This window comes from Salvia splendens, chromosome 3, assembly GCF_004379255.2.
Source record: "Salvia splendens isolate huo1 chromosome 3, SspV2, whole genome shotgun sequence".
NCBI classification, from domain to species: Eukaryota; Viridiplantae; Streptophyta; class Magnoliopsida; order Lamiales; family Lamiaceae; genus Salvia; species Salvia splendens.
The window spans coordinates 43,333,289-43,359,150 of NC_056034.1; the positions used below are offsets into that span (position 1 = coordinate 43,333,289).

General features: G+C 38.1%; 5 protein-coding genes across 6 annotated transcripts; 4 read left to right on the forward strand and 1 right to left on the reverse strand.

The window, feature by feature from the left end:
* Positions 1–1,195: 1,195 nt before the first annotated feature.
* LOC121793899 (glucan endo-1,3-beta-glucosidase 5-like) lies at positions 1,196–3,184 on the forward strand. The gene is made up of 2 exons (XM_042191920.1): positions 1,196–1,613; positions 1,989–3,184. The coding sequence occupies exons 1-2, from the start codon at positions 1,279–1,281 to the stop codon at positions 3,124–3,126; spliced, it is 1,473 nt and encodes a 490-aa protein (XP_042047854.1). The 5' UTR covers positions 1,196–1,278; the 3' UTR covers positions 3,127–3,184.
* A 1,546-nt stretch (positions 3,185–4,730) lies between these two features.
* Positions 4,731–6,729, forward strand: LOC121796225. Its single transcript, XM_042195010.1, has 6 exons — positions 4,731–5,009; positions 5,332–5,429; positions 5,528–5,552; positions 5,969–6,089; positions 6,177–6,311; positions 6,386–6,729. The coding sequence occupies exons 1-6, from the start codon at positions 4,751–4,753 to the stop codon at positions 6,591–6,593; spliced, it is 846 nt and encodes a 281-aa protein (XP_042050944.1). The 5' UTR covers positions 4,731–4,750; the 3' UTR covers positions 6,594–6,729.
* Positions 6,730–6,794: 65 nt separating this feature from the next.
* LOC121796221 (alpha-aminoadipic semialdehyde synthase-like) lies at positions 6,795–13,125 on the reverse strand. Of its 2 annotated transcripts, XM_042195006.1 has the most exons (24): positions 12,874–13,125; positions 12,158–12,419; positions 11,995–12,081; positions 11,788–11,917; positions 11,538–11,711; positions 11,339–11,421; positions 11,148–11,261; positions 10,914–10,989; positions 10,602–10,773; positions 10,428–10,524; positions 10,188–10,354; positions 9,875–9,932; positions 9,642–9,782; positions 9,198–9,533; positions 9,012–9,092; positions 8,741–8,924; positions 8,530–8,659; positions 8,242–8,321; positions 7,919–8,077; positions 7,600–7,837; positions 7,394–7,502; positions 7,152–7,313; positions 7,004–7,073; positions 6,795–6,925 (listed from the first exon to the last, which is right to left on the reverse strand). In XM_042195006.1, exons 2-24 carry the CDS (start codon positions 12,401–12,403, stop codon positions 6,873–6,875), a joined length of 3,147 nt encoding a protein of 1,048 aa, XP_042050940.1. In that variant the 5' UTR covers positions 12,404–12,419; positions 12,874–13,125; the 3' UTR covers positions 6,795–6,872. The 2 variants fall into 2 exon arrangements, with proteins under 2 accessions (XP_042050940.1, XP_042050941.1); XM_042195007.1 differs by lacking the exons at positions 11,995–12,081; positions 12,158–12,419; positions 12,874–13,125 and having other exon boundaries at positions 11,538–11,701.
* Positions 13,126–16,566: 3,441 nt separating this feature from the next.
* Positions 16,567–20,422, forward strand: LOC121796222 (TATA box-binding protein-associated factor RNA polymerase I subunit B). Its single transcript, XM_042195008.1, has 5 exons — positions 16,567–16,725; positions 16,845–17,401; positions 17,920–18,729; positions 18,855–18,982; positions 19,630–20,422. The coding sequence occupies exons 2-5, from the start codon at positions 16,846–16,848 to the stop codon at positions 20,212–20,214; spliced, it is 2,079 nt and encodes a 692-aa protein (XP_042050942.1). The 5' UTR covers positions 16,567–16,725; position 16,845; the 3' UTR covers positions 20,215–20,422.
* Positions 20,423–21,712: 1,290 nt separating this feature from the next.
* Positions 21,713–23,863, forward strand: LOC121796223 (pectinesterase 3-like). The gene is made up of 2 exons (XM_042195009.1): positions 21,713–22,394; positions 23,105–23,863. Exons 1-2 carry the CDS (start codon positions 22,004–22,006, stop codon positions 23,782–23,784), a joined length of 1,071 nt encoding a protein of 356 aa, XP_042050943.1. The 5' UTR covers positions 21,713–22,003; the 3' UTR covers positions 23,785–23,863.
* Positions 23,864–25,862: the final 1,999 nt, after the last annotated feature.

Consider the following 25,862-nt stretch of genomic DNA (forward strand, 5'->3'; position numbering starts at 1 on the left):
AACTTTCTGTTTTTGTTTTTTCTCAATTCAAAATTATCAAGTTTTGATGTCACATGCAACTAATGATGTTAAATTTACAACTATGTTTATAATTGAGGGATAAATTTGGCAAATCACGATATCGTTTTTTATGTATAGTTGATTCATGAATCATTTTTGTAGTGGAATGCATGTGCTAAAGTGAATAAAAGTTAGGCATGCCATCATTTACCAGTCAATTAATATGACTAAATAATTCAGTTTAGATATAGTCGGTTGATGATAGTATAATTAAATATTGGGTCAAACAAACCTAAATAAACAATACATATATTAATTTAAGTACTAGATCAGTATTTTTGCTGTTTACAATTCAAAATATATATGTGGCAATCTTTTACCACATATGGTTACATGACTCACTCACACCTTTAAAAAATAGAAAACGATAGAAAAACATAAAAAAAAATAGAGAGGGGAAAGTAAAGAATCGTGAATAGTATATAAACTAAAAAAAAATAAAGTTTGCTTTCACCAAGGTTAAAGGTTATGACGTCAAAAGATAAACTTTAGATGTGTTCCTTGACCTATTCTTTTACTTGGGAAAATAATAGTATGTATATGATCTTAATTAACAAAAATTGTAAAAATTGGTAACTAGTAAAATACGGTTACTAAAACAATTATTATGTACTCCCTTATTTCATGAACAATTAACCCAATTGCTTTCGGCACGAGCATTAACTTGCTTTATTGAATTTTGCATGGAACGAAAATCTCATTTTTGTATAGTATTAATTTTAGAACAATTAATTTTACCTAGAATATTAGAATGATATAATAAGTTGCCTATGAGTCAAAATAGCAATGGGTCAATAGTTTATGGATGAAGGAAGTATATATTATTATTCAAAAAATTTATAATTATGACATGAAATTGGTTACATTACATCAGTAACACACTTCTAAACCACACCCAAAATCAAGTCACGTAATTCAAGAATATTGATTTAATCCTCAAAGTGTGGAAGTGGAAGAAAGGTCTGAATTTGGAAATAAAAAGGTGCTTTACTTGTGCATATTCCAAAGGAAAAACTTGGCTCCATTCATATTCCTTTCTTGCTACTCACCAATCTTTTCACAATGCATAGGTTTAGTTTGGTTACAATGGAATCCAGTTCTTTCTCAACTCTTGTTTGCAATCCTCCACAAACAAGTCACAATCTTCACAATTCATTTATATTACAACTAACATCATCATCACAGCCGCAAACCAAATCCCAACTTGTAGTAATAATCATGGTTTGTCTCCAATATTTACTTATGACCATTTTTTTCTTATTGGGTGAAAACCTAGTTGCCGACGGGTTCGCCTGCAACTGGGGATTGCAGGCGTCCCACCCGCTTTCGCCCGACATCGTGGTGAAGCTGATGAAGGACAACGGGTTTGACAAAGTGAAGTTGTTCGAGGCCGACCCCTATGCCTTGGAGGCTTTAGGAAAGTCCGGGATCCAAGTCATGGTCGGCATTCCTAACGACATGTTGGCCGGTATTGCAAGTAGTGTCCGTGTCGCGGAGCAATGGGTCGAGAAGAATGTTTCCCACTATATCTCCAATCTAGGGGTCGATATCAGGTAAAGTGATAAAATGGAAAAATAGTCAAAGCGAGAAAAAACAAAAAAGAATTATATTATTAATTACTAGTACTCCCACCGTCCCAGATAGTTAGTCACATTTTTTATTTCCGTCCGTCCCACAAAATTTGTCACATTTCGCTTTTTACCATTCTTGTAGTGGACCTCATATTCCACTAATTCATTTCACTCACATTTTATTATAAAACTAATATATAAAAGTAGGACTCACGTCTCATTAACCTTTTCAATTCACTTTCCATTGCATTTCTTAAAACCTGTGCTGAATCAAAATGCGACAAAATTTAGTATTTTAAGTTTTGACCTTTTCTATTATTATATTCTAACTAATTTTTATCAAAATTCGTGATGCAGATATGTTGCGGTTGGAAATGAGCCATTTTTGAAAACCTACGCCGACAAGTTCACCCAAATCACCTTCCCAGCGCTGCAGAACATCCAGGCAGCGCTGATCAAGGCAGGCCTGGGCCGCGACGTGAAGGCGACGGTACCCCTCAACGCGGACGTCTACCAGTCTGACTCGGGAGCGCCGTCGGGCGGCGACTTCCGCCCGGACATCCACGCGCTCATGCTCTCGATCGTGAAGTTCCTAAGCGACAACGCGGCCCCACTGACCATCAACATCTACCCCTTCCTCAGCCTCTACGCCGACTCCCACTTCCCCCTCGAATTCGCCTTCTTCGATGGTGGCGCAACCCCCATCGTCGACGGCCCCGCCACCTACACCAACGTCTTCGACGCGAACTACGACACCCTCATCACGGCCCTCGAGAAGAACGGCTTCCCCAACCTCCCCGTCATTGTGGGCGAGATAGGCTGGCCCACGGATGGGGACGCCAACGCCAACCCCCGCCTGGCCAGGCGATTCAACCAGGGGTTGATCGCTCGGATCAACGGGGGCCGGGGCACCCCCAAGCGGCCCACCCTACCAGATATATACATGTTCTCGTTACTCGATGAGGACATCAAGAGCATTGATCCCGGGAACTTCGAGCGGCATCGGGGGGTGTTTCACTTCGACGGCGTCGTGAAGTACCCCCTCGATTTGGGGCGGGGGAGGAACCTCACGGCGGCGAAGGGGGTTAGGTATCTGGCGCGGCAGTGGTGTGTCATGGCGCCGGATGCTGACCTGGCGGATCCGGGGGTGGGGGCGGGTATGAGCACGGCGTGCACGTACGCGGACTGCACGAGCCTCGGAGTGGGGTCGTCATGCGGGCAGCTGGACGCGAGGGGGAACGCGTCGTATGCGTTTAATATGTATTATCAGACGGTGAATCAGCAGAAGGGGGCGTGTGAGAGGTTTGGGAAGTTGTCGGTGATAACGAGGATTGATCCGGGGTATCATGGTGGTTCTTGTAGGTATGTGATTATGATTGATAGTGGGAAGCATGAGGTGGCCAAGAAGCCCAGGACGTCGGCGGCGGATGGGGGTGTGGCTGGTTTTGTGGCGGCCACGGCGATGGTGGTGGTTCAGCTTGTTTTTGGTTTTTGATGGAAATAAAGTGTTATTCTTGGTTTTGTATATATTATAAAATTGGATTGTTTTATTATGATTCTTTCTACTACTAAGACCATCCACACTAACACAGATTACCTAATAGGCTAGCCAAAAACACCTTCTGCCACATCACCAATGACTTTCTACAGCCTGCCACATCATCAAGGACTTTCCACAGCACAGTAATAGGCTAGCAGTAGGCTAACCAACGCCCTGGCCAAGCAAATAAATTCACAAATACGGAATTAAAATTGGACACGAATATAGAGAAAGTGTAATAATAATTTCATTAAATAAAAAAAATTAACCTAGTACAATTCAAAAAAAGTCCAAGTACAATTCGGAAAAAAATGTAGTACAGTAAAAAAAATAAACAACCATTCAAACAAATTACAAACGATATTAGCGTGCAATCCTACGAGCCCATAACTCTTCAATTATATCATGTTGGAGGTACTCCTCTAACATGTCAGTCGCGCCTCCATAGGCCAACTGCCTAATTGCGGCAGTGCACTTATGTCGAGTGACCGGGTTTATCACTTGCATCCTCCATAAACTGGAAATACTTGTACCGAGCCTCTAAAGCCGACACAATACGCATAAATAGCGGTTGGTGCATCCTAAAACGCCTCTGGAAAAATGACTCCCCAAACCGCGGCTCCTCAGCGAAGTAGTCGTCAAACAATCCTTGGTGGGCACCGACGTGGTCTCGGGGAACTATAACTCGATGATGGATAGGGCGAGGGACCTCCGGCTGCTCCTATTGGCGCAAGTGCTCTTGCACAAACCGATTTATCTCTGCGGACGTCTGAGCCCACAATTCTTCGTCAATTCGTTGCGACGGATCAACATCACCATCATGAGCCATTTTTTATCCTCATATGAAAAATGAAGAGAGGAGGAAGAGAAACTCGATAACACAAGTGGTGCGAATGAAATGAAGTGCAATGGGCTGTAAATATAGATTTGAAATAAAAAAAAACATTTACACGTTAGCTAATCGAAGCCGCACAATAGCGGACGAGCCATCGACTAATGCCCGACGTCCGCGCCCGACCGCTCGTCCTCCCCCCTCCCATTTGTCCCGTTCGCCACATGCAATAGTGGACGTCCGCCACGTCCGAGCCGCTAGCTGGTGGCTAGAGCGTGCCGCTATTGCGGATGCTCTAATAACTTGGCAAAACAAATATATATTAATGAAGATAGAGAGAATAAATAATTAAATATAATAATGAAGATAGAAAAATGAAATTGAAGTAATAATAATGAGAAAATATATATAAACTGAATGTATTAATGATGATTTACTTTTTATAAAAATAAAATATAACATATATATTTTACGGTATAAACAAAAAGGGAAATTAATACTAACATTTTTCCTTAAAGAAAAAAAAACATTAACTTTCTACAATATATTAGGAAAAGATCATTTTTTTTTCAAATTAAATATCTACAATTCAAATAGGAAATTATGTAGTACAGTACTACTGTATTTAGCATAAACTTTAATAAAAATAATTTAATAAGGAAATAAGAAAACCAGTTGAAATTAATAAAAATGCGGTTTTTCTGTTTTTCGTATATATATTCCGAATTTCAGTTGCTGCACTGTTTAATGGCGGCGGCGGGTTCGAATTTCATGTTGGGGCAAAGGGATTTTAATACTACTTCTTTTATAAGGCATTACTCCGATCTTTCTTCTAAGCCATCAGCAATTGATTTCAGTAGAGGGAGGATTTTCTGCTCCTCTAAGATTGAGAAGAATTGTAATGATTTGAAGAGTGATCGTGTTGCAATTAGGGGGAATTCGACCGGAGCAGCTCTGCTCCATCCTTCACCGGAGAAATTCATGATTGCCGTTGATGTTGATGAGGGTATCTTGATTCTTTCAGCTTTTTATGTTTTCTTTTTTGCTTTTTGTAGTTTGATTGTAATGTTTGGTTATCTCTATGAATTAGTCAATCTCTTTAGGTTTTGGTATTTTATGGAATAATTCTACCCCCTTAGCTGGTAATCAGTGGAATAAAAAGGTTTATTATTTTTATTAACTTGTGAAATTGGCATAATTTACAATAACCCTTTTTGATGTGCTAATGGGAGATGCTATTGGTGTCTATCTTTGTTTGGTATCAAGTTTAAAAAATGAAACTTTGTTATGTTCATGAATGTTGAATTCTGTTATTGGTTTGTTGGCAGTTCTAGGGAACTTTGTATCAACTCTTAATCGATTCATAGGAGATCGCTACGCCCTAAACCTCCCGCTTTCTGATTACCACGTCCACGAGTACTTCAAGGTATAGGTTATGGCGAATAACTCATACTATTAGTATTATAGTCTCTTCTAACTGAATTATTTGTGTATTTTTTACTTACTCAATTCTATCTTTTGCAGATATGGAACTGTTCTCGCAATGAAGGTATTATAACATATGCTCAAGTTGGCTGATTGTCATACATTTGTTCCTTTTAAAACAAGTTTTTCTTCAATAAGTGGAAGTTCTTGTTAAGCATGCTGCTCTATCTTCTTTCTCTTGCCACAATTTTCAGAGGGATCCACGTTCATTTTTGTGTTTTTTTCCTTGAAGTTAAAGACAACAAGGATAAAAAATTTGTACTAGGTTCTATCATAGTATAGTACTACCATTATACAGTTTGTATTATTTTGTTTCCAAGGGTGGAATGTTGGCTCCATCTACTATATTGATGCACTCTTTTGTCTAATGTTGGAGTTGGCTGTAATGTGCTTGCTGTTTTTCCAAATCTTCATTTTGATGGTTCCGTGTCTTGGTTGCGTTATTTGAAATACTATATGTTGTGGCGTTTCTTGTGGCAGCTGATCATCGAGTACATGAGTTCTTCAAGACACCTTACTTCAAGACAGAGATAAATCCAATTCCAGGAGCCCACGAAGCACTTGAAAAGCTATCTAAAATCTATAACTTGTCCGTTGTCACGTATGTATCCCGGCCCTTGATCATCTCCCTTCAATACCCAACTCAAGATCATTGCCTTATTTTGTATATTTTGTATTTCATGTATAGGTCTCGACAGAATGTTATCAAGGACCACACAATCGAATGGATCGAGAAACATTACCCCGGTATCTTCCAAGAAATCCATTTCGGGAACCACTTTGCTTTAGATGGCAAATCAAGACCTAAATCCGACATTTGCAAGTACGAATCAACTCATTCGTTGCTATTTTCCAATGTGGTTAGTTATGTCTCTCTAGCTGAATAAAATCATGCAGGTCGTTGGGAGCAAAGGTGTTGATTGATGATAACCCGAGCTACGCGATAGACTGTGCAGCAGCGGGGATTAAGGTTCTCCTTTTCGATTACGAGAACTCATATCCATGGTGCAAAACAGAGCATGCTGCTCATCAACACACTCTTGTAACCAAGGTCCACAGCTGGGAAGAAGTGGAGCAACAATTATCTTCATTGCTTGTTTCTTAGTCATATTTATTTACAAAAATCAACAATTTTTTATTGTGATTCCAGGGAAATTGTACATGTGCAAAAAAGGAACTGTGTAGATGTTTATCTTTTATTATTTCATTTAATATAATCTGCATTTCTGCAATTATTCAAACTTTCTCTATCTTTCTGGTTTGATTATAGTTGTAAATTAAATTTCTGCAATTGTACTATGCAAACTTATGCATAACAACATTTAATACAATTTATTATAAACAATTTGTATTTTACAGATATATAACAGTCCAATAATAACAATCAATCAGTCTTCTCCACCAACTTGAAACCATAAGCCTCCAAAATTTGCAGAGCTGCAAAGCAATAATCACAAATAATTAGCTCTTTTCCAGCAATATAAATACTAATTTGTTGTACTATAATTAACTTACCTGGTTCATAAATCTCTGGATTTATAGGCCTTAAAACACCCCTCTCTTTGACAGTTTTTCCAAGCAAAAGCTGAGAATAAAAACATCATAGTAAAAATCACGAAATTTAAGATAGAATGATAGTACAAAAATAGAAAGGAGATCATACCAAAGCTCCAATGGCTGCAGGAATGCCGACGGTTAGAGCCATGGCTGTGTACGACCTCGTTCCTTCGGTCCTTCCGAATTCCAGTAGGGTTGCTCCATGGTGTTCACTTGGTTTCCCATTTGGGAATTCCACTTCCACTTCATGGTGCAAGAGGACCATGTCCTGTTTCATTAATACACGACGATCACATCATCCTCTGTTTCTCGGGCGAACCCCATGGATTGTCTAAAGAAGAATGTTACCTTCTCCAAGCCCGAATACGCCAGCCTCTCTTCCATTTGGAGGCAGGAAATGTCGAATGCACATTGGCACGACTTCGGGATTTCTGCCTTCTCATGAAAGCCCAAAAATCTGATGAATCAGTAAAAGAAACAGAAAAGTAAAAGGTTAGTATTAGTTAGGTGCCTCATTTTTACTATTTGGAAGCTTCATCATAACTTAAACTTACACGATGGTTTTCGCGGTCTTGATTGCTGTTTCTTTCTCTTGGCAAAAGCCAAGAGAAAGAATCTGATCTGCAATCCATTTCTCACTTACAACCAATCCCTCTGAGTCTTTTGTACTGTGATTGAGAAGAGATAGCAAAAAGGATCTATACGTTGTCCTTGTCTCGTCTTTTAGCACCAGTGTTGCTTCGATGTTGAAGAAACCGATTCTTGCTAGAGTTCCCATTATCCCTCCAAAACCTGCAAAAAGATATCAGTCCACATTTCATATCAAAGAAAAACAACAACTATTCAGATGCATGAAGGAGAGGGGGAGATTGCCTTCGTATCTAAGAGTTCCTCGAAAAATGGTTGAAGCTTCGTTTCCTATTCCGTAAAGGTCTCCATAGACCAAGGAGTTCCTATTTGGAAGACATTCGAGTGCAAATGCAGGGAAGTATGGTATCCGAATCTTTGAAGCGGAATCATACAGTTTTTCACCTGCATTTACGTGTTACCAAGAATTGCACATTGCAACGCAACAGAATAGGAAAAGAAACAAAGCGACAGATTTGAATCGCCAACGGAGAAATGAAACAAAAAGGAAAAAAAATCTGTGACACTGTATATGTTGTGTTTGAGTAAGAACAAGTTAGCAACTTAACCATCAACATGCACAATTTCACCATCATGTTTGTACACTGCTGGATTGCGCCCGGCTCTTATAGCGCCAATTGGACTCCAACTGAAACGCGGTCGACAAAATAAGCATTATGATTAGCATTCAGAGTCCACCAAAAGAACAAAAAACCACAGTGTCTATTGTCCTTTTCAACAAAATAGTCAACAAAATTATCAGTTTAACAAGATATGATGTCCATGTTCGTGTTGGAATAACTCTGAATATATATAGCGGATACAGAAGGAACTGAAATTTCTATCCAAAATCACACCTAAATTTGTAAGCTAATGTGTTGTTTGCAGCATCTGGAGATGGAAGACCGCCGCAGTAGGAAGTGAAGGACTTGATCTTGCCCCCTCTTGCATGAGCTTCATCGATCATCTTCATCGCCATCATGTGGTCTGAATAAGACCATTTAGTTTCCATTATCGACATACCTCTCATGCTCAATAACATCAGTGTTTCCAAGTATCAAAACTTACCTATTCCGGGATCCAAGCCCATCTCACAGAGAATTGTCACATCAGAGCTTTTTGCTGATTCATCGAGCTTTGACATGGAATCGTCCACATAGCTAGCAGTGACAAGGTGTTTCCTGGACTGAATACAAGCACTTGCTATAATACTGTGGCAGCTAGGAGGCAGCAAACTGATCACTACATCAACCTGCAAACGAGTAAGACCGACGATCATTCTTTCCAAATTAAGGGGGAAAAAATGAAATTTTGGTGCTATAGATTTTTCAATAAACACCTGTGTAATGTAATGGTGGAGTTTCTCCTCGTTCGAGATATCAAGTTGAACTGCCGTTGAATTTGGAAGTCCTTCAGTGATCTGCTCCGTGTTATAAAATGTAGATAGAAATCCGTTTACTTTTTCCTCCATCGTCTTTAATAAGAAAGCTAAACATCACAGTGAATTTGGAAGTAAATATTGTACCTCTTCTGCATCTTTCAGGAACAGAGAAGCAACAATGACATGAACAGGAGAAATCTCCTCTTTCATGTCCTCTCTGATGTATGATTTTTTCATCGAATCCCGGCCAACTGCTGTCAGAAATTCTACAGCTGGTCGACAAACTCGGCCAGCACCTAAGATAAGGAAGGCAGCTTCACTTCTCACCCCATTTTCCTCCTCTGTGCCATTGTCTTTGAATTTCCCAAGTGTAAGCGATATCATGTCGTTTTCACTGTCAACATGCTCGTCCCTCGGATTCGCAAGTGAAGTTAAAGAATCGATGATTTTATCTAGGACTGCCTTATCATCAGCACCTATCTGTGAAGTTAAAAAGATTTTCTTTCACTAAACGAAACACAGAAAGGAAAGAAAAATGCAAGCTTGAACCATTTTTTTGTTCATTTGAAGAGCTCATATGACACTTACTTCAAGCTCTGAATATGACAATGCGCTCGTGTTTTGACCAACGTGACATTTCACCAAACGGAAGGAACCACCTGCTGCTTCGATGATATCCAGAGCCTCATTGATTAGGAACTGGTCGAACAAATGGCCGCTCAGAGACATCTACGAGATCAATCACATCAGCAGTGTTAATCGAGACCAAAAACAGCACTAAAGAAGATGTTTACTCGTTAAAAAAGTTTGCAACTTGATACCATCTTTGTGTGCTTCATCTTTGCAGTCTGCAAAGGCTGTAGAGTTTGTGGCGAAACCCTGCCCAGGAAAGAAACAAACGCAGAAAAGAAACGTTTTCAATTCAGATACAACGAATGACAGAAAGAAGATAAAAAGAAAAAAAAGCAGTGATAAACTTAGATACCCTCAATCACTTCACCTATATTTTATGTTATCATCTGTTGTATAATTGACAAAAAAGGCACTTTCTTTATACAATAGAAATATCTTTTCTAATGAATATATAGTTAATAACTTAATACATATAAACAAAAAGTGTATGGTGAAACTTACTCAATGTCAGAATTTCTCATTCTAGGAATGTAGTCATACAAAGGGCTGAGTGCGCCAGCGTGGACGATACAAGCTCGCTTCAGGGGCGAAGGTAATCCATCGAGGGACGTTGAAGAAGCTAAGTTTCCGATAAACTTAGATAGTATGTCACCAAAGTGTTGGGAAGCCTATTTTGTAGTACAATAAACAAATTTAGCAGCTGAAACTGAATAAAAATCTCAACAGATGGATTGTTTTCACCTCTCTTGCAAACTCTGTAGGAAGAATGTCAACAGCGGAGCAGATAATGCCACTGCCCTCCATGTCGTGATGGTACGAGTTGTCATCGGGATCATATCTAAGTATAAGATTCGAAAAAAGATTATTAGAAGCTTGAAATTCACAATAGATGCTAGTACATCATTATAAGTTTACCTGATGAAAGGTGAGTCGATAGACGTAGTTCGCTGTACAAATTCTAACGAGCCACCTACATCGCATGTTATATCCGAGATTCCAACCAGAGGACATCCTTTCTTGATTAGATCTTGCAGCTGCGTGGAGGTCAATAACCGAGGAAATCTTTTCTCCCAATACATACAATTTACTGCCAAAGGAAACACAAAAAATACACGAAGAGAAGAACTTTTATCAGCAGACTGAGTTGCAAGAGCTCGTGCGTTTGATATAAAATAAGTAAAAAACGATACAGATGAGAAACTGTCGGTACAAGTGAAAGATACCGACCTATTACAGATGCAAATGGAGCAATCTTTTCATGGAAAATAGGCCTGTAGTTTTCCGGATGTGCATAGTAGTCCACCTGATACGAACAGAAGATATCGACTATGAAGATAAAAACACACGTAAAATCTCTAGCTTGTGATAAACTGCTTTATCTGTTTAATTCTACTTTAACATGATCTCAAACTCTTGTCAATAGATGTTTCTGTAGCAAGAAATGAAGATGTAAGAACTCACCTTATCGAATGATTTGGAAGGATAATTGTGAACCACCATATCTTGACTGGTGACAGCACATCCATACACTTGAAAGGCTCGTTGCGAGCTTTTCCCTACTTGAGGATCTCCGGCCTAGCAATAGATACGTGTTTCTATTAATTAGTACTTAGAAAAACATCTACCAGAAGAGAAAAAGCATTCCAACTTACCGTCTCAAAAAGATCAGGAAGACTGCTTGAGTTAACAAAAGTGTGAGGAAGAAGATTAAATATCTCCTGTGCTCCTTGAGAGACTACATAAATGATCAAATGTAACATTGATAATTAGAGAGGAAACACTGAAGATAGACTATAAAAGGAATGCATGTTTATTTGTCAACTCGAAAGTGTTTATTGTCTCAAAGCCTACCATTTCCAGAACCGGTGAAGACAAAGACTAAGGGACAGATTCTCGATGGGAGTCCTGATGTAGCTATCTCTTCCCCGACAGAAATGACAGCCGCCTTTGCAGCAGCCAGAGATGAGTACATGTAGGATTGGCCTAAGGAGAGGAAAGGTGTAGAATATCCAAGACTAAGAAACCCTGAAAGAAGATAAAAATCGATTTTCATTTGCATACCACTATAAACTCTTGAAACGAAATATAATACTATGCGTACGCTGTCCAAGGCCACACAAGAAATCAATCATTCCGGCCCTTCCAGCAAATTTCCCGAATGCCAGTAATCGTTTACCATGGTCTCCGGTTATAAGCTCGTAATCAAACAAAGTAGCCCTTTCAGCCAAAATCTACTCAAAAAGAAAGGCCAAGCTGAAAATGCATGTTTACTGAAAACACATTCTCTTTCACAGCAAGAACACTCAACCTTATCAAGAAGTGGCATGTTTTCTCTCTGTGCCTTGTGCGTGTGTGAGAAAAACACGTATGTCTTGTCCGGAAGTATCATGTCCAACTGCACCAAACACATGAAACACGAGTTATACTAATTTCCAACACTGAGGTTGAAAAGCAACACTGTTTAGAATCACCTTTGGCTGTTTGATGCCTAAAATGAAGCCACATTCAGACAAGTCCTCCGAAATCTCACAGCCAACGTCCTCGTACTGTGCATCATGATGGATGCGCTTGGTCGATGGCTGCAGAATGATGCGGGAAACTCCCGTTTTGGCACTGCCCCTCAGCAGCCGCGCACAGTGTGCAGGGGTCACCGGAGCTCTCCTCTCCCACTTATTCGTGGACTCCGAGAGGATCCCGACAACTCCATTACCAAGCATGATTTAGCTCAGCTGCCTAAAATTACATCAACCTTATTTCATTACCATACTTAAACAAGATTGAAAAAAGGAAAAAGCCCAAAAACGCAACAACTCCTCTTGACAGATTATAACACACTTGAAAGCTGAAATTGATGCCAATTAACTATGACTACAAAATAATATTTTATACTACTTGATTTAACTAACCATCACAAAAACAGAGCTTCAAAAACAGAACTTCACATATGACAGAATGCCACTTCTCAAACTCAATCAAACATGCACAGTTAAAACAGCTGAAGAAAACCCAAAAGTAGAAATCGAAACCAACAGCAAACACGTGAGATTTTGGGAGTTTTTTTTCTTTAACGACCACCAATTACAGCAAATGCTCTAACAAGAACCAGTAAGATAAAATCACCATTAAAGACTCGATTTTTATTAATACCAAAATCGTGAAAAGAGAAGCAAAGAAAAGTGGGACTTGCCTTAAGTGGTAAAGATGGCTTCTTTTGTTAAGGGAAGGCCCTTTTGAGCTATTGATCGCAGCGCTCAAGTTGGTAGGAGAATTCTGCTATTCCCTCTGCTAAAAATGTGTATGTATGTATATGTGTGAATCACTTTTGTTACATAAACAAACGTGAAAATGAGGTGTATCAAGAAGCTGTTTTCATTGTTTTGGAGTGACACGTGAAGAAGTTGTCTTTCACAATAGAGCTTTCAAGGTTTGCCAAAAATTTCATGGATTGAATGTGAAAAAAAACAGTAATAATGAAATAGCAGTGACGTAGATGTAATGGATAAAGACAATTTATATTATGAGATCGACGTGGTGACGTGGATGTTGACAAATTTGGTTATTTATTTACTACTTCCTTCGTCCCTTCGTCCCTTCGTCTCGGCTAAGATGACATATCTGCATGAAAATTTTAACAATTATTGGGTAATATAGTTATTGTAGAAAAAAATAGTGGAGGAAAAAAATAATTAAATATATAGAAAAAAATTACTGAAAATAAAAATGTATCATCTCAGATCAAATTAAAAAGCGTGTCATCTTAATATAGACTAAGTTAGACGAAGCTAGAGAGTAGTAGTACTAATTTATAAATACTATATTAATATATCATTTCTCGACTTTTTGGTGTTAACTTTGCATACAATCATGCTAATTTTATATAGCTATAGTTTCAATTTATTGGATGTCCTCAAAGGAACAAATATTGTTACACATGTTTTTTTTATAAAAAGTCTCATTTGCATTCGACACAAATAGTAATGAATTGATTTATTAGGAGTTTACTTTGCTTTTTGTACAAATTTTAATGAACTGAATGGTTTTGTATCAATGGAATTAACAAGCTATAGTAGGATGTTGATCTTAACTTTTATATAGTAAATTTAAAATAAAACATAAGTGATAAATTTATCGGAATATGAGTCTAACTATTTAAAACTATAATAAAAAATTTATTAGAGGACATTTAAATTGACAATAATTTTTTTTGTAATAAAGAACGAATAGATAAATTTCGTCTTTAATTATTTTTGCTTGGGTTTTTGTATGATATATTTAAAAAATTGACAATAATTATTTTTTGTAATAAAGAACGAATAGATAAATTTTATCTTTAATTATTTTTGCTTGGGTTTTTGTATGATATATTTAAAAATTGTGTGTAGTCATTATCATTATTTCCGAATTCTTCGATTGTGAGACCTTCATTGTCATTACCACAAGTATACTCATAACTAACTGGCTATTTTTTTTAATTGTCACTTTATTTTAATCTAGAAATCTAGAAATGTGAAATGTTAGGTACAATCATAAAATATTTAAACATTTCAAAGTAGACTTAGATCGTTAACGAATTTAAAAGTACACGTGTGTCGATATTGTATGTGGAGATGAAAAGAAGAAAGCTCAGGTAAATGGATTGAAATAAAATTCCAAACAACCACAAGGTTGAAATAATAGTAGTACATGATTATACATAATACTACTATAAATTACACGTAGCATATAGTACTATCATTAATACCATATATAAATAGATCAAATGAAAACATCTAATAAGTTAGTCTTTTTAAATAAACTCTCTTGTTTGATGCGTAATATATTAAGAAATCAAGTGTGATCAACATCATCCTGCCAAATCTTTATCAAATTGGCATATCCAACCTACTATCTATTGACGTGGCTTCTAACATGATGATGACGTTACACCAATAAAAAACATATCTATGGATTAATGGATGTAAGCATTGACACATTACTTCCTATCACATTTTTGAGTTCAACTATCATAAATAATATACACACACTGAGACACGTGTTATTAAATAATAAATACTCCATTATATAATTGGATTGCTTTAAGATATGTACGCGTGATAATTTTTTTATGATTTTATTTACAAAATTGGGATTTTTATACTAATACATAAAATAAACAATAGATTTTAGGATAAGGTAAAAAATAATGAAATGTATATTAGTATTCATCGTGGTGTATTTCATGATTAGACATTACATAATTTAAATCTATCGAATATTATTTAGTACATTAATTTAAGAGTTTGGGCTCATGTAACTGATTTGTTCAAATAATAAGCCCATAGATTGGTCCAATTAATTGAAAAAATTGCCCTTAGAAGGAGCAATTTCTAATTAAAAAATGGTTTCAACATGTGATTTTTATGTTATTCATGCATTGTTATGTTAGGTATTTGCTACATATAGGTGTATTTGAGTAACTTTATGTTAGTACTTAATTTTTTTTTTGAAATTTTATTATCTAATTACATAAGAATTTACAATTTGTTCATGGATGAACTTTGACCTTATGGCTAATTCTCATATCTTTTTATTTTTCTTTGCAATTGCTATTTGTTTTAATATTTATATCAAGAGGGTCATATTAAAATGCATATAATATCCAATCTACCACTAAGATTAATCCTACATCATTAGATCTTAAAATGAGTGCATGAGATTAAAGCTCACATATTTCAATAAACAGTATATAAAATATCAACAAAAGAGTAAAATAATCAATCTGTTATAACATAGTAATAATTTTCACAGTTTTTTTATATCAACATAGTGTATTACAAATATCAACACAGTAACATGAGAATTTCAACATAAGTACCCGAAAATATTAACACGGTTTTATTGATATAAAATCTGTTTATCACCATATATGAAAATTGAAATAAAAATTACTTCATCTGAACGTCGTTGAAACATATGCAATTGAAATCTCGTTAAAATCTTTATGAAATTACCTTTAATTTGATGACTTGTGACTCTTGATACCACAAAAAGTTGTGGCATCAACTTAATTATATCCAACTTATGTTATCATAACTTCCATATGTCACATAACAAATTAATACTAATATTATGTTGTCATAACTTTTGTATGTCACATGTATTTATCATATACTACTATTATAAATTAAATTAAAAGATTTATTACAATCTTTAATATAAAGCGTATATAATAATATATTTTATAATAAATCAAATTACTTAAAGTTGAAATAGTTTAAGTGTCATTTAAATGCATTCATTTTTAATACCCTTTTAGTTACTGCTAGGACATGTATATTTTATTAGTAGCATATACCATTAACACGTCAAACTAAAGGAACGAATTATAAAAGTAATTAAATTGACAAAATGTATAATAGCGGTTGTTTTTTTTAATTTAAATTAAAAATATTGAATGACTTGGGTAATGAGAATTTTAATAACTTCTTTTAATAATTTTAAGATAATTTATTGAACTTCATAAATATTTTCTTATACATATGAAGACGGTAAGAGTTCGAGCAACAAAGATAAATCTAAGATAAGCTTAAGATAATTTATTAAACTTCTTAAATATTTAGTGTGTTGGGTATTATTCTTTGTTTTTATCATTATTATTTGGTTTAGACAAATTTAAGTTTAAACACATGATAAAATATATACATATTTCAATATTTTTAGTCTAAAAATGAAAAAGAGCAAGTCTTGGACGAGAATATGTTAAGTCAAAGTCAACTCCATTATAACTACGTATAAATTCAATTACTTAATGAAAAAATATCTTATAAAAAGTCAATTAAATTAGAAGTTGAAATTAACATCTACTAATAATAGGATCCCCAAATTAAAAATCTATTTATTTTAAAAAATTGCAATTACAAATTGTATACAACTACTACTCCAGCGCCGCCTCCACCAGCCCTGCCCCAGCGGCAGCGCCTCCAAAATTTAATCTAGCAACTAAAAATCGAACCACTTTCAACACAGGAATTGGCACCAGCACCGGCCCTCTCATTCTCCGGTAAGTTCGCCGCTGCCTATTTTACCCTGTTCTTGGTTATTAGCTTTGGCGGTTATATTTCAAGCACACCACATGTTTGATTAAAGTCCCAAATCAATTCATATTTTTCCACATTGTAGAATGGCAAGAAGAGTCGCAGGGATATGCGATGTTTGCCAAAGCGATGCCGGTTTCACCAAAGAAAACGACGGCTTCTTCTACTGCGTTGACTGCAGCTCACAAGCCGAAGATATCCGCGACGCTGGGATCGATGAGGAAGGTGTTTTCTCTCAATACACTCCCCGTTTCTCCCGCGCCCGCCCTTCCAGGGCACCTGCTGCTGCTACTGAACCCGTCTCTCAGGTCAAATCCGCCATGTCTCAGCATCTGGACCGTTCTCACTTTGTGGACAACATGGAAGAAGATATAAATGAGCCTAATGAGCCAAGGGACTTTGCCACTTCGCTGAAAAATTATAGCTTAGATGATTATTACACTGATATTAGGTCTAGATATTTGAAGGGGCTTCAGTTGATGATGCAATTGCAATCCCAGGCTTTGGTTGAGAAATTTGGTGTTAGCCCTTTAATTGTTGGGCTTGTTGGTCCTCTATGGTTTCGTTATTTGGCTTCGACTAAAGTTCTGGCTGATGGATGGGCAGACCGTGCTGTTCAGGATTCCGAGACCCAGGTGCAAGGTGCGGCTTCCAGTCTATCCCTCATGGAATACATATAAATGATATTGTTATATATGTTATTGTTATTGAATTAGTTTTTCTTGCTGAAAACCTCTTCTTTTGCCTTATTTGTCATGCATGTGGATTGGATATACACTTCGATGAATATATTTGCTGGTTAGATTATGCGGTTCAAAGGGAAATTTGTTGAATGCATGTATTCAACATCTTTGTGTGCCATTATGTTAGTTGTAGGATGGAATTTATGATAGCGAAAAAGAAAAAAACAGTAGATTATGGCCACTTTGAAGACGGACAAGGCTAATTGGCAGTTTTATGTCTATATGCATGTGTATGTGTATTGTGTAATATATCTTGTTCCTTTTGTTTTTCTTCTATTTGGCATTGTTTTTTTCTCTATAACATTAACATAATGACAAGGCCAATTGACAGTTATATGTCTATATGCTGCCCCTGTGTTTCTCTATAATAATAACTTATTTTTATTATGCTTTTCATTCTCCCATCTCATAAACCAGGGGAAGAGGATGAATTTAAGCCCAGTCTTAACAAACCGTGGGAAGAACCTGTTAATATTTATGGGAAGCGCTTAGCATATGTATGGTATAAATCTCTGAAAATTGCATTGCCAATACCTTGTTCTTTAGCTATCTCCCTACTGGTTTGCCATTTGGCTAGGGAGCCAATTTTGCCTACTGACATATTGAAGTGGGCTCATGAGGGTAAGCTTCCATATATTTCTGCATACATTGCGATTGAGAAGCAGCTTGGATCTTGCACCCAGACATGTCCAATCACTGCCAGGCGTATGTTCAGACCTGTGGTAGTAATGTCATCACAGAAATTGGAAGCAATGGCAGCTGGTATTGCCCTGAAAATTGGATTGAAATTGCCTCCTGTGAACTTCTATTCAATTGCTTCACGCTATCTTAGGAAGTTATCACTTCCAACTGAGAAATTACTTCCTTCAGCCTGTCACATATATGAATGGTCTATGCCTTCTGAGTTGTACCTATCAGCTAATGAGGCTCGGATTCCTACTCGTGCATATGTCATGTCAATACTGATTATTGCTATAAGGAAACTCTTTGACATAAATGGCTATGGAGTATGGGAATCTAGTTTGTCTAATCCCTGCTCCTCATCATCTCGGGTTAAAAATGGAGATAATGAGTCTCGGAGCCATTTGAATGAGACTGAGACTGCTGATGATGTCTCATCTTCCCACGATGTGAAGACTTCTGGTACTAAGGATCGTGATTTGAGTGCTATGGAGATTTTGCAGATTATTGACGCAAAATATTATGAACTTTCTAATAATACATACGGTAATTGTTTATGAATAGGCAATCTTATCTTGAACCACTGTGAAGTGTTTTAATATTCATATTTTTTCTATAGGAGATGCCATATTACTTTAGCTAAGCTGGTCATTTTTGTCTCTTCTTGACAGAATATTCTCTTGACTTGGCTACATACCTCCAATATTGCAAGGACGTGGTTTTCTCACGCCCGTCATTCGAGGATGTTGAAGACGAAAAGCTAATAGACGAGCTCTGGGCATTTTATCAGAATAACAAGGTACTTTCTCAACATGTTCCCCCACCTCAGGAGAGAAAGATAGCAAATGAGTATGCTTATACTATTGTATATACACTAATATCTTGTGTATTCTTTGAAACAATGAATATAACGAAGTCTACTTTTTTATCGTGACTGTTGTTGACTTCTGACTTAAGGAGATGTGGAACTTGGTTGTGGAAGTTCATATTCTGGCAGTATTTTTCATAGAATCTAAGTTTCCATGAAAAAACCGACAAATAAAGCATATGGCTGGAGTTAGAATTTATTATTACTCCCTCCATTCCGCCATAAGCGAGAGACATTTCTATTGGGTACACGATTTAAGAAAATAAAATAATAAAGTAATCGAGACGTCCCAAAAAGGAATATGAATTGCTTATGGTGGAACGAAGGGGATACTATTTTGGAGCTACAGTGGTAGCTGTCGCTCGGTGCTTGTACCGTGGATCCATGCCTGGGTTTTAACTTAATTCCTGCAGTTTTTTGAACTTTTGTCATCTTTGTTATTCGTCAACACATTGTTATGCCTATTTTTGTTTTGTATAGTTAGTAATTTTCGAGGTCCAGTGGATCATTTTACTTTTCACGTTTCTGTTTCTTTTGTTGTGCCTTTTTTCTGCTATTTTGACATCATCCAATTTCAGGGTGCTCAAACACCAGATGAAAACGAGAAATCTAGTGACGACCCCAAAAAGAAGGAGGATGAAGCTAGAAACAGGGGAAGCCAAAGTAGGTGCAGCACATCAAGAAAAAGTGGGGATAGTGACAGCGGAGATGACTGCTCAAAATGCAGCACAGACCGGGTCAACTGTTGTCACCGCGAACAAGATTCAGCATGTAGCAGTCGGATTCCAAAAGGGTCCGCCAAGGAGAAGGCGTTGAGGTTACTGAAGTTGGATATGGAAGAGAACCACTTCTGTTATAGACCGCCAAGGAATATTATAAGGAGTCGAGGCTATGTCCATTACTCTAGGAAAAGGCAGGGTGTGCTCATCTACGCCGTCCATGCTGATTATTACCTATTGGTTCGCTGTTGTGCGAAGGTTGCTGAAGTCGAAACTAGGATCATGCATACCGCAGTTTTGAGGATAGAAAGGAGGTTGAGCTGGCTGGAGAATAGAATTGACCGATCATTGTTCAGCCATTCAAATCCAGGTAGTGGTTGTGAATTCTGTGAGGGTGGTGTGAAAGATGCTGGGAACGACACCGATGATTCGAACATTTCATGAAATTCGGCTTATCCAAAGCACGTTCCCGCCAACCTATTTCGACAATCCGCCCACACCGAACAACTCCTCGCCTGTACAAAAAGTGAAGCTGAATATCGATGTAGTTATTGTTATGGTTTGGAATGATCAATCGTGAGCAGAAATTTTGTTTGATTTGAATGGGCAATTAATGATAATTCTACAAAAAAACAAAAGTACTTCAACATTATTAGTGCTCTAGATCTTCCATTAATTTCTCTTAAAATTAAAATGAGCCCCTATAGTAAAAAAGAACATATATAAGGGAAAAATTTCCTAATTTTGATAAACCAAGAACTGATTAGTTACTTAATCATTGTTACATGTTCTTGTCATTTAGTATATGTTTTACATGTTGATAATCAAATTTATTCTTTTATTTAATTTTCTACTTCTCTGGTTTCACCTCGGAGCTATCGATTTTCTGTTACATTATACTACTATTCATTAGTTTCAACAATCTGCAAAGTGGGCTTACAAGAAATAAAGTTAATATACTTATAATACGGTCACAATCATAATAGTGACAAATATGTAGCACTTGATAAATTGGCATTTGGCATAAAACATACATCGCCTGCAGCTACTTAAAACAAATAATCATTAATATTAAAACCCTAAACACAATTGAATATAAGAATTTTTCAATTAGGTCATTGCATGCATTAGTGATGGAAAAATCATATTCTTTGAATAGCAATGAATCAAAGGAGGAGGAGCGCCACCGAAGAAAGACGCGGAGATGCATTATCATAATCGTCGTATCCTCCACTATCCTGCTGGCGCTTGTGGCCGGAGCTGTCATCCTCTCTACCCGCGCCAAGTCGTCTTCCACAAAGGGTCAGCAGTCCATCCTCGAGTCGATATGCAACGTTACATTGTATCAAGAATCATGCTACTCTAGCATCTCCTCCCTCAACCAATCCACCAAAACCGCCAAACAGATCTTCACCCTCTCGTTACAGGTCGCTTTTGTTAGTTTTCTTTTTAAAGAAGAGTCAATAATGATTCCTCAATAACCTGTACTGACTAGAATATCCAATATCCAATTTATTAGGTAGAGGTAGCCTACCAATTAGACAAACATAGAAAAAAATGTTGGTAGACTATTACTTTTATAAATATCTAGACATTAGTTTGGTAAGAGGACTAAAACACTAGTTTATAATTTGCACAAATCTTAAAGTAGTAAATAAAATAAAATAAAATAAAAAACTATAGGAGCTTAAGCCCCCATACTTCCTTACTAATAACAGGCAAGCACATAAAAAACGTTAATAAAGCGCTATTTTTTCTAAATTTTACTTAAAATATATTTTTAAGTGATACTACTACATATTATTCAGATCATTAATATGGGCTTTTTTCCGCGATAATTTACATAAAGTTTGAATTAATTTTAAAATTCTATAAAAGGGCTTTTAAGTCTTTTGATCTCTTCATTTGTGATTGCTAGTTCCACCCATGATACCGGCTAAGCTGCAGTTCGTCGTCCTTGTTACAGGTCGCTCTAAACGAGCTAACATCCCTAAAATCCTCCACCTTCCCCGAAAACGCCTCGACCCCGAACACATGCCGCCGCCTTATCCAAGACGCCGCGGACCACGTCAGCATGTCCGCGGCCTCTCCGAGTTCCGACACCGCCCACTGGGCCGAGGACGCAAGAACTTGGCTCAGCACCGCGGTGACGGACCAACAAACATGTCTCCAAGCCCTGACCGATCCGTCAGCGAACATCTCCGTCTCGGCGCAGACGGAGATCTGAGCGTCAATGGCGAACGCCGCCGTCTTCACCAGCAACAGCTTGGCGATCGTGTCGAAGATTCCCGGCCTCATTCGAGGTCGGACTAACATTTCTAGCCGAAGAAGAATGGGGGAACTGGCTGCGACGGAGGAGGCGGAATTGAGGCCGAATGCGACGGTGGCGAGAGACGGCAGCGGCGATTACGAGACGATTGGGGAAGCGGTGAAGGCCGTGCCGGAGAGAAGCAAGCGGAGATTCTTTATCTACGTCAAAAGAGGGGAGTATAAGGAAAATGTGGTGGTGGGTAAGGATAGTTGGAATTTGGTGATGTACGGAGATGGATCGGAGAAGACGGTGGTTTCCGGCCGCTTGAACTACGTCGACGACGGACTTGGCCCCTTCGATAGTGCCACGTTGAGTAAGTTTCCGGCAGCTATTTAAAATGTTGGATTTTCTACGAGTTTAGTTTTTTTTTCGCAAAAAAGTCTAGTATCTCGAAATGCCTTGAAATTCGCTGATGTCACGTGACCGAGAAGTCGGCTTAGTATTTGTTTGAGGGGCTAAAACATCAATTTAATATTTTTGATTTTTTTCTAATTTTTGTTTTAAATCATTTAGGGGTTTTGGTGTGTTTTAGGTCATATAAATAATGTGAAAATAGTTTTTTGAACTTTTGTTATGTTTTTACTTAATTCGGTCATTTTCATAGGGCTTTGGTATCATTTAAACTCCCACCAAATTAACCTTTTTGTTATTTTCTCTAATAGGGCACATTATTAGAAAAAATTATGAAATTTAATAAAATTTTGTCTTGTGCAATTTTAAAAATCAACTTGAAAAATCATAAGATTTAACATTTTTTTGCTAATCATTAGAAGGAAATTGCATTTCAGGCAAAATTGGAATTTGTATGTGTATTTCCATTCTAAACATCGTGTTCAAAATCTTTCATACCATATTATTAATTTGATATATGCATGCGCCACATCACAATATATGATTATAAATTTTTGCAATGTTATAATTGTAAACATTGTTAAACTTCATTAATTTTTTTCAGCTAATTTTTAAATCGCAAGAATTTGACCAAATATCATGATTTTTTCGGAAAAACTATACTCCTTGCAGTCGCAGAAGGCCGCGGCTTCGTGGCGATGGACATGGGCTTCAAGAACACAGCCGGCCCGGAAAAATTCCAAGCCGCGGCCGTCCGATCCTCCTCCGACCGCTCCATCTTCTACCGCTGCCGCTTCGACGCCTACCAAGACACACTCTACGCCCACTCCAACCGCCAATTCTACCGCGACTGCGCCGTCACGGGCACAGTCGACTTCATCTTCGGCAACGCCGCCGCGGTCTTCCAGAACTGCCGCGTCGAGGCGCGCCAGCCGATGAGGGGGCAGTACAACACCATCACGGCGCAGAGCAAGTCCGACCCGAACCAGAACACGGGCTTCGCGGTCCACCGCTGCAGCATCGGGCCGCGGGGGAACGTCACGGCCCGAACTTACTTCGGGAGGCCGTGGGAAAATTACTCGACCGCGGTGGTGATGGTGAGCGAGATCGGTGGGGTCATCGATCCCGAGGGGTGGAGCGCGTGGGAGCCCGGGAGCGACGCGCCGGACTCGATATTTTACGGGGAGTATAAGAATAACGGGCCGGGTTCGGGCCTTGGTGGGAGGGTGACGTGGCCCGGGTATAGGCCCGCGATAGAGGATGATGAGGCGGAGGGGTTTTCGGTGGAGAAGTTTATTCAAGGGAGTGAATGGATAGAGGGATTGAATATTAGGTATGATCCACACATATGATATGAGATTCATTTGTTTTAATCTAATCTCACATTTTTTTTTGTGTATTTTTTGATTTCAATCTACACCGAAACTATGTTCTGGAATTTATAAAACTAGTAATAATGCATGATTAAAATATTTAATTTTACATAAATATCTTTATAATTTTTAAGCGACGCCGGATGATAATGATAATGAACATAAAATTCAATAAATCTCCATTCTCAAATTCTCTTTCAGATATACTTTTGCCCCCATAGCTTACATACTTTTTATAAGTTTTTCAGATTTTCACAAAAGACTAAAACCTCTCCTTTTTTCTCTTCTTCATGTTACATTTTTATCTCACGGACGCTTCAGGGGCGGTCATTGCGGGATTGGTTCGACGTTAGACAAGTCTCGCCTAGAGCGATGGCTTGGTCCGCGCTAATTGTTATAACATCACTTTAATTGTCTGTCGAATTTGCCATATAATTAACACTTTTGACAAACAGATCAGCTTTAATAAGGGGAAAACTTATTTCATAAAAAAGGTTAGAATATGCCAGATTGAAGTACTTAGATTTTTGATGATGTGGCGAATTTTTGATGGGAATAAATGCAAGTAATAAACGATCACAACACGGAAAATTACGTGGTTCGATTTACTGAGGTAAATCTACGTCCACGGGAAGAAGAGAAGGCAAATTTGTATTGCTTGGTCTCGCTTACAGATTACAATACTGATTTGCTATAAGATTCAGGATCTAGAGAGCTTAACCTTGATCTGTCTGATCTAAGTTCTATTTATACATTCGAACTAAGATCGTGGTTTGCAGCCCTGGTAGGGGGGTTGATAACTGCTTAATACCACTAAATAGATCGTGGGTGTAATGGAGGTCGTGGAGATCCTGCATGGGTCCACTATCTCCTTGTTCGGTCGAATACTGAGACCGAACTGCTGAACTTTGTCGATCAGCTTTTGCCGATCTGAGAGTTGAGCTCGATTGGTCGGCTTTTACCGAGCTATAGGCTGTGACCGAACTCTTTGGTTGTGCCGAACTGATACTCTCTCTTGGGTTTTGGGCTGATGGGCCGTCACTGCTATTGGGCTCGCAATTATTGTTTAGTTGTTTAGTTCGTATCCCATCACCACCCCCCCCGAAAAGCGAAGTGAATCACTTCGGCATTTTGGATAAGTGTCAGGGGACGTGCTCTGCACGTGTCTGCATTAAATGTGACAGCAAATCCGGCCAGAGAATCCAGAAAAAGTGGGATTTGAAACGGTGCGACGAATTTGAAAAATATTTCCTTTCTTCATCATTGGAGCACTTTTGCGATTATTTCTTCTGCATTCTCTCTCTTTTTCGTAAAATTTTCTTCCGCTTCTTCAAGAATTTCTTCAGAGACTTTCGACCATCAAAGAGTAAGAATCATGTCTTCTTCTTCTGAATCTGTTTCTGAATCAGGTAGTGGTAGGAAGGGGGGTGAGGGGTCTTCTGGCCGGAAAAGGTCCGGGGAGAAGACGGTAGAATATTTTCACAGCATTTTGAGTAAGGATACTGTGATATCCTTACACGGAAAATATTTTCTTCCTGGGGGGTTAGTGGTGATTCCCGACGACATTCATAGGGCTAACTCGCCGCCGGAGGGTTATGCCACCGTTTACGAAGCCTGCTTAGAATGCGGGCTTCGTTTCCCTCTTCCCCCTGCCTTTGTAGAGCTTCTTGATTTTTTTCAACTTCCTTTAGGTCAGGTGACTCCAAATTCTTGGAGGCACTTATCGGCCTTTGCTGCCGAGCTGCGTAGACTAGAAAAGGATCTGTCTCTGAGGGCAATCCTTAATTTCTTTCAGTTTAAGAGAAAGGGATCCTGGTTTTACTTGATCCCTTTACAACCCTTCAGAGCATTCTGTAAAACCAAATGGCCGAAGTGGCAAAATCGTTTCTTTTTTTACAATAGGACAGCGGCTCCGGACTTTTCCTGGAGAGGGCCGAAGTCCGTAATTCCTCATCCTCGGGTAGAACCGTTGGACGAGCTCGAGGGCGAGCTCAATAAGATTCCCATGATTAGGAAACAGTATTCGGAATCTGAGCTCGTCAAGGGTGACTTCGTGT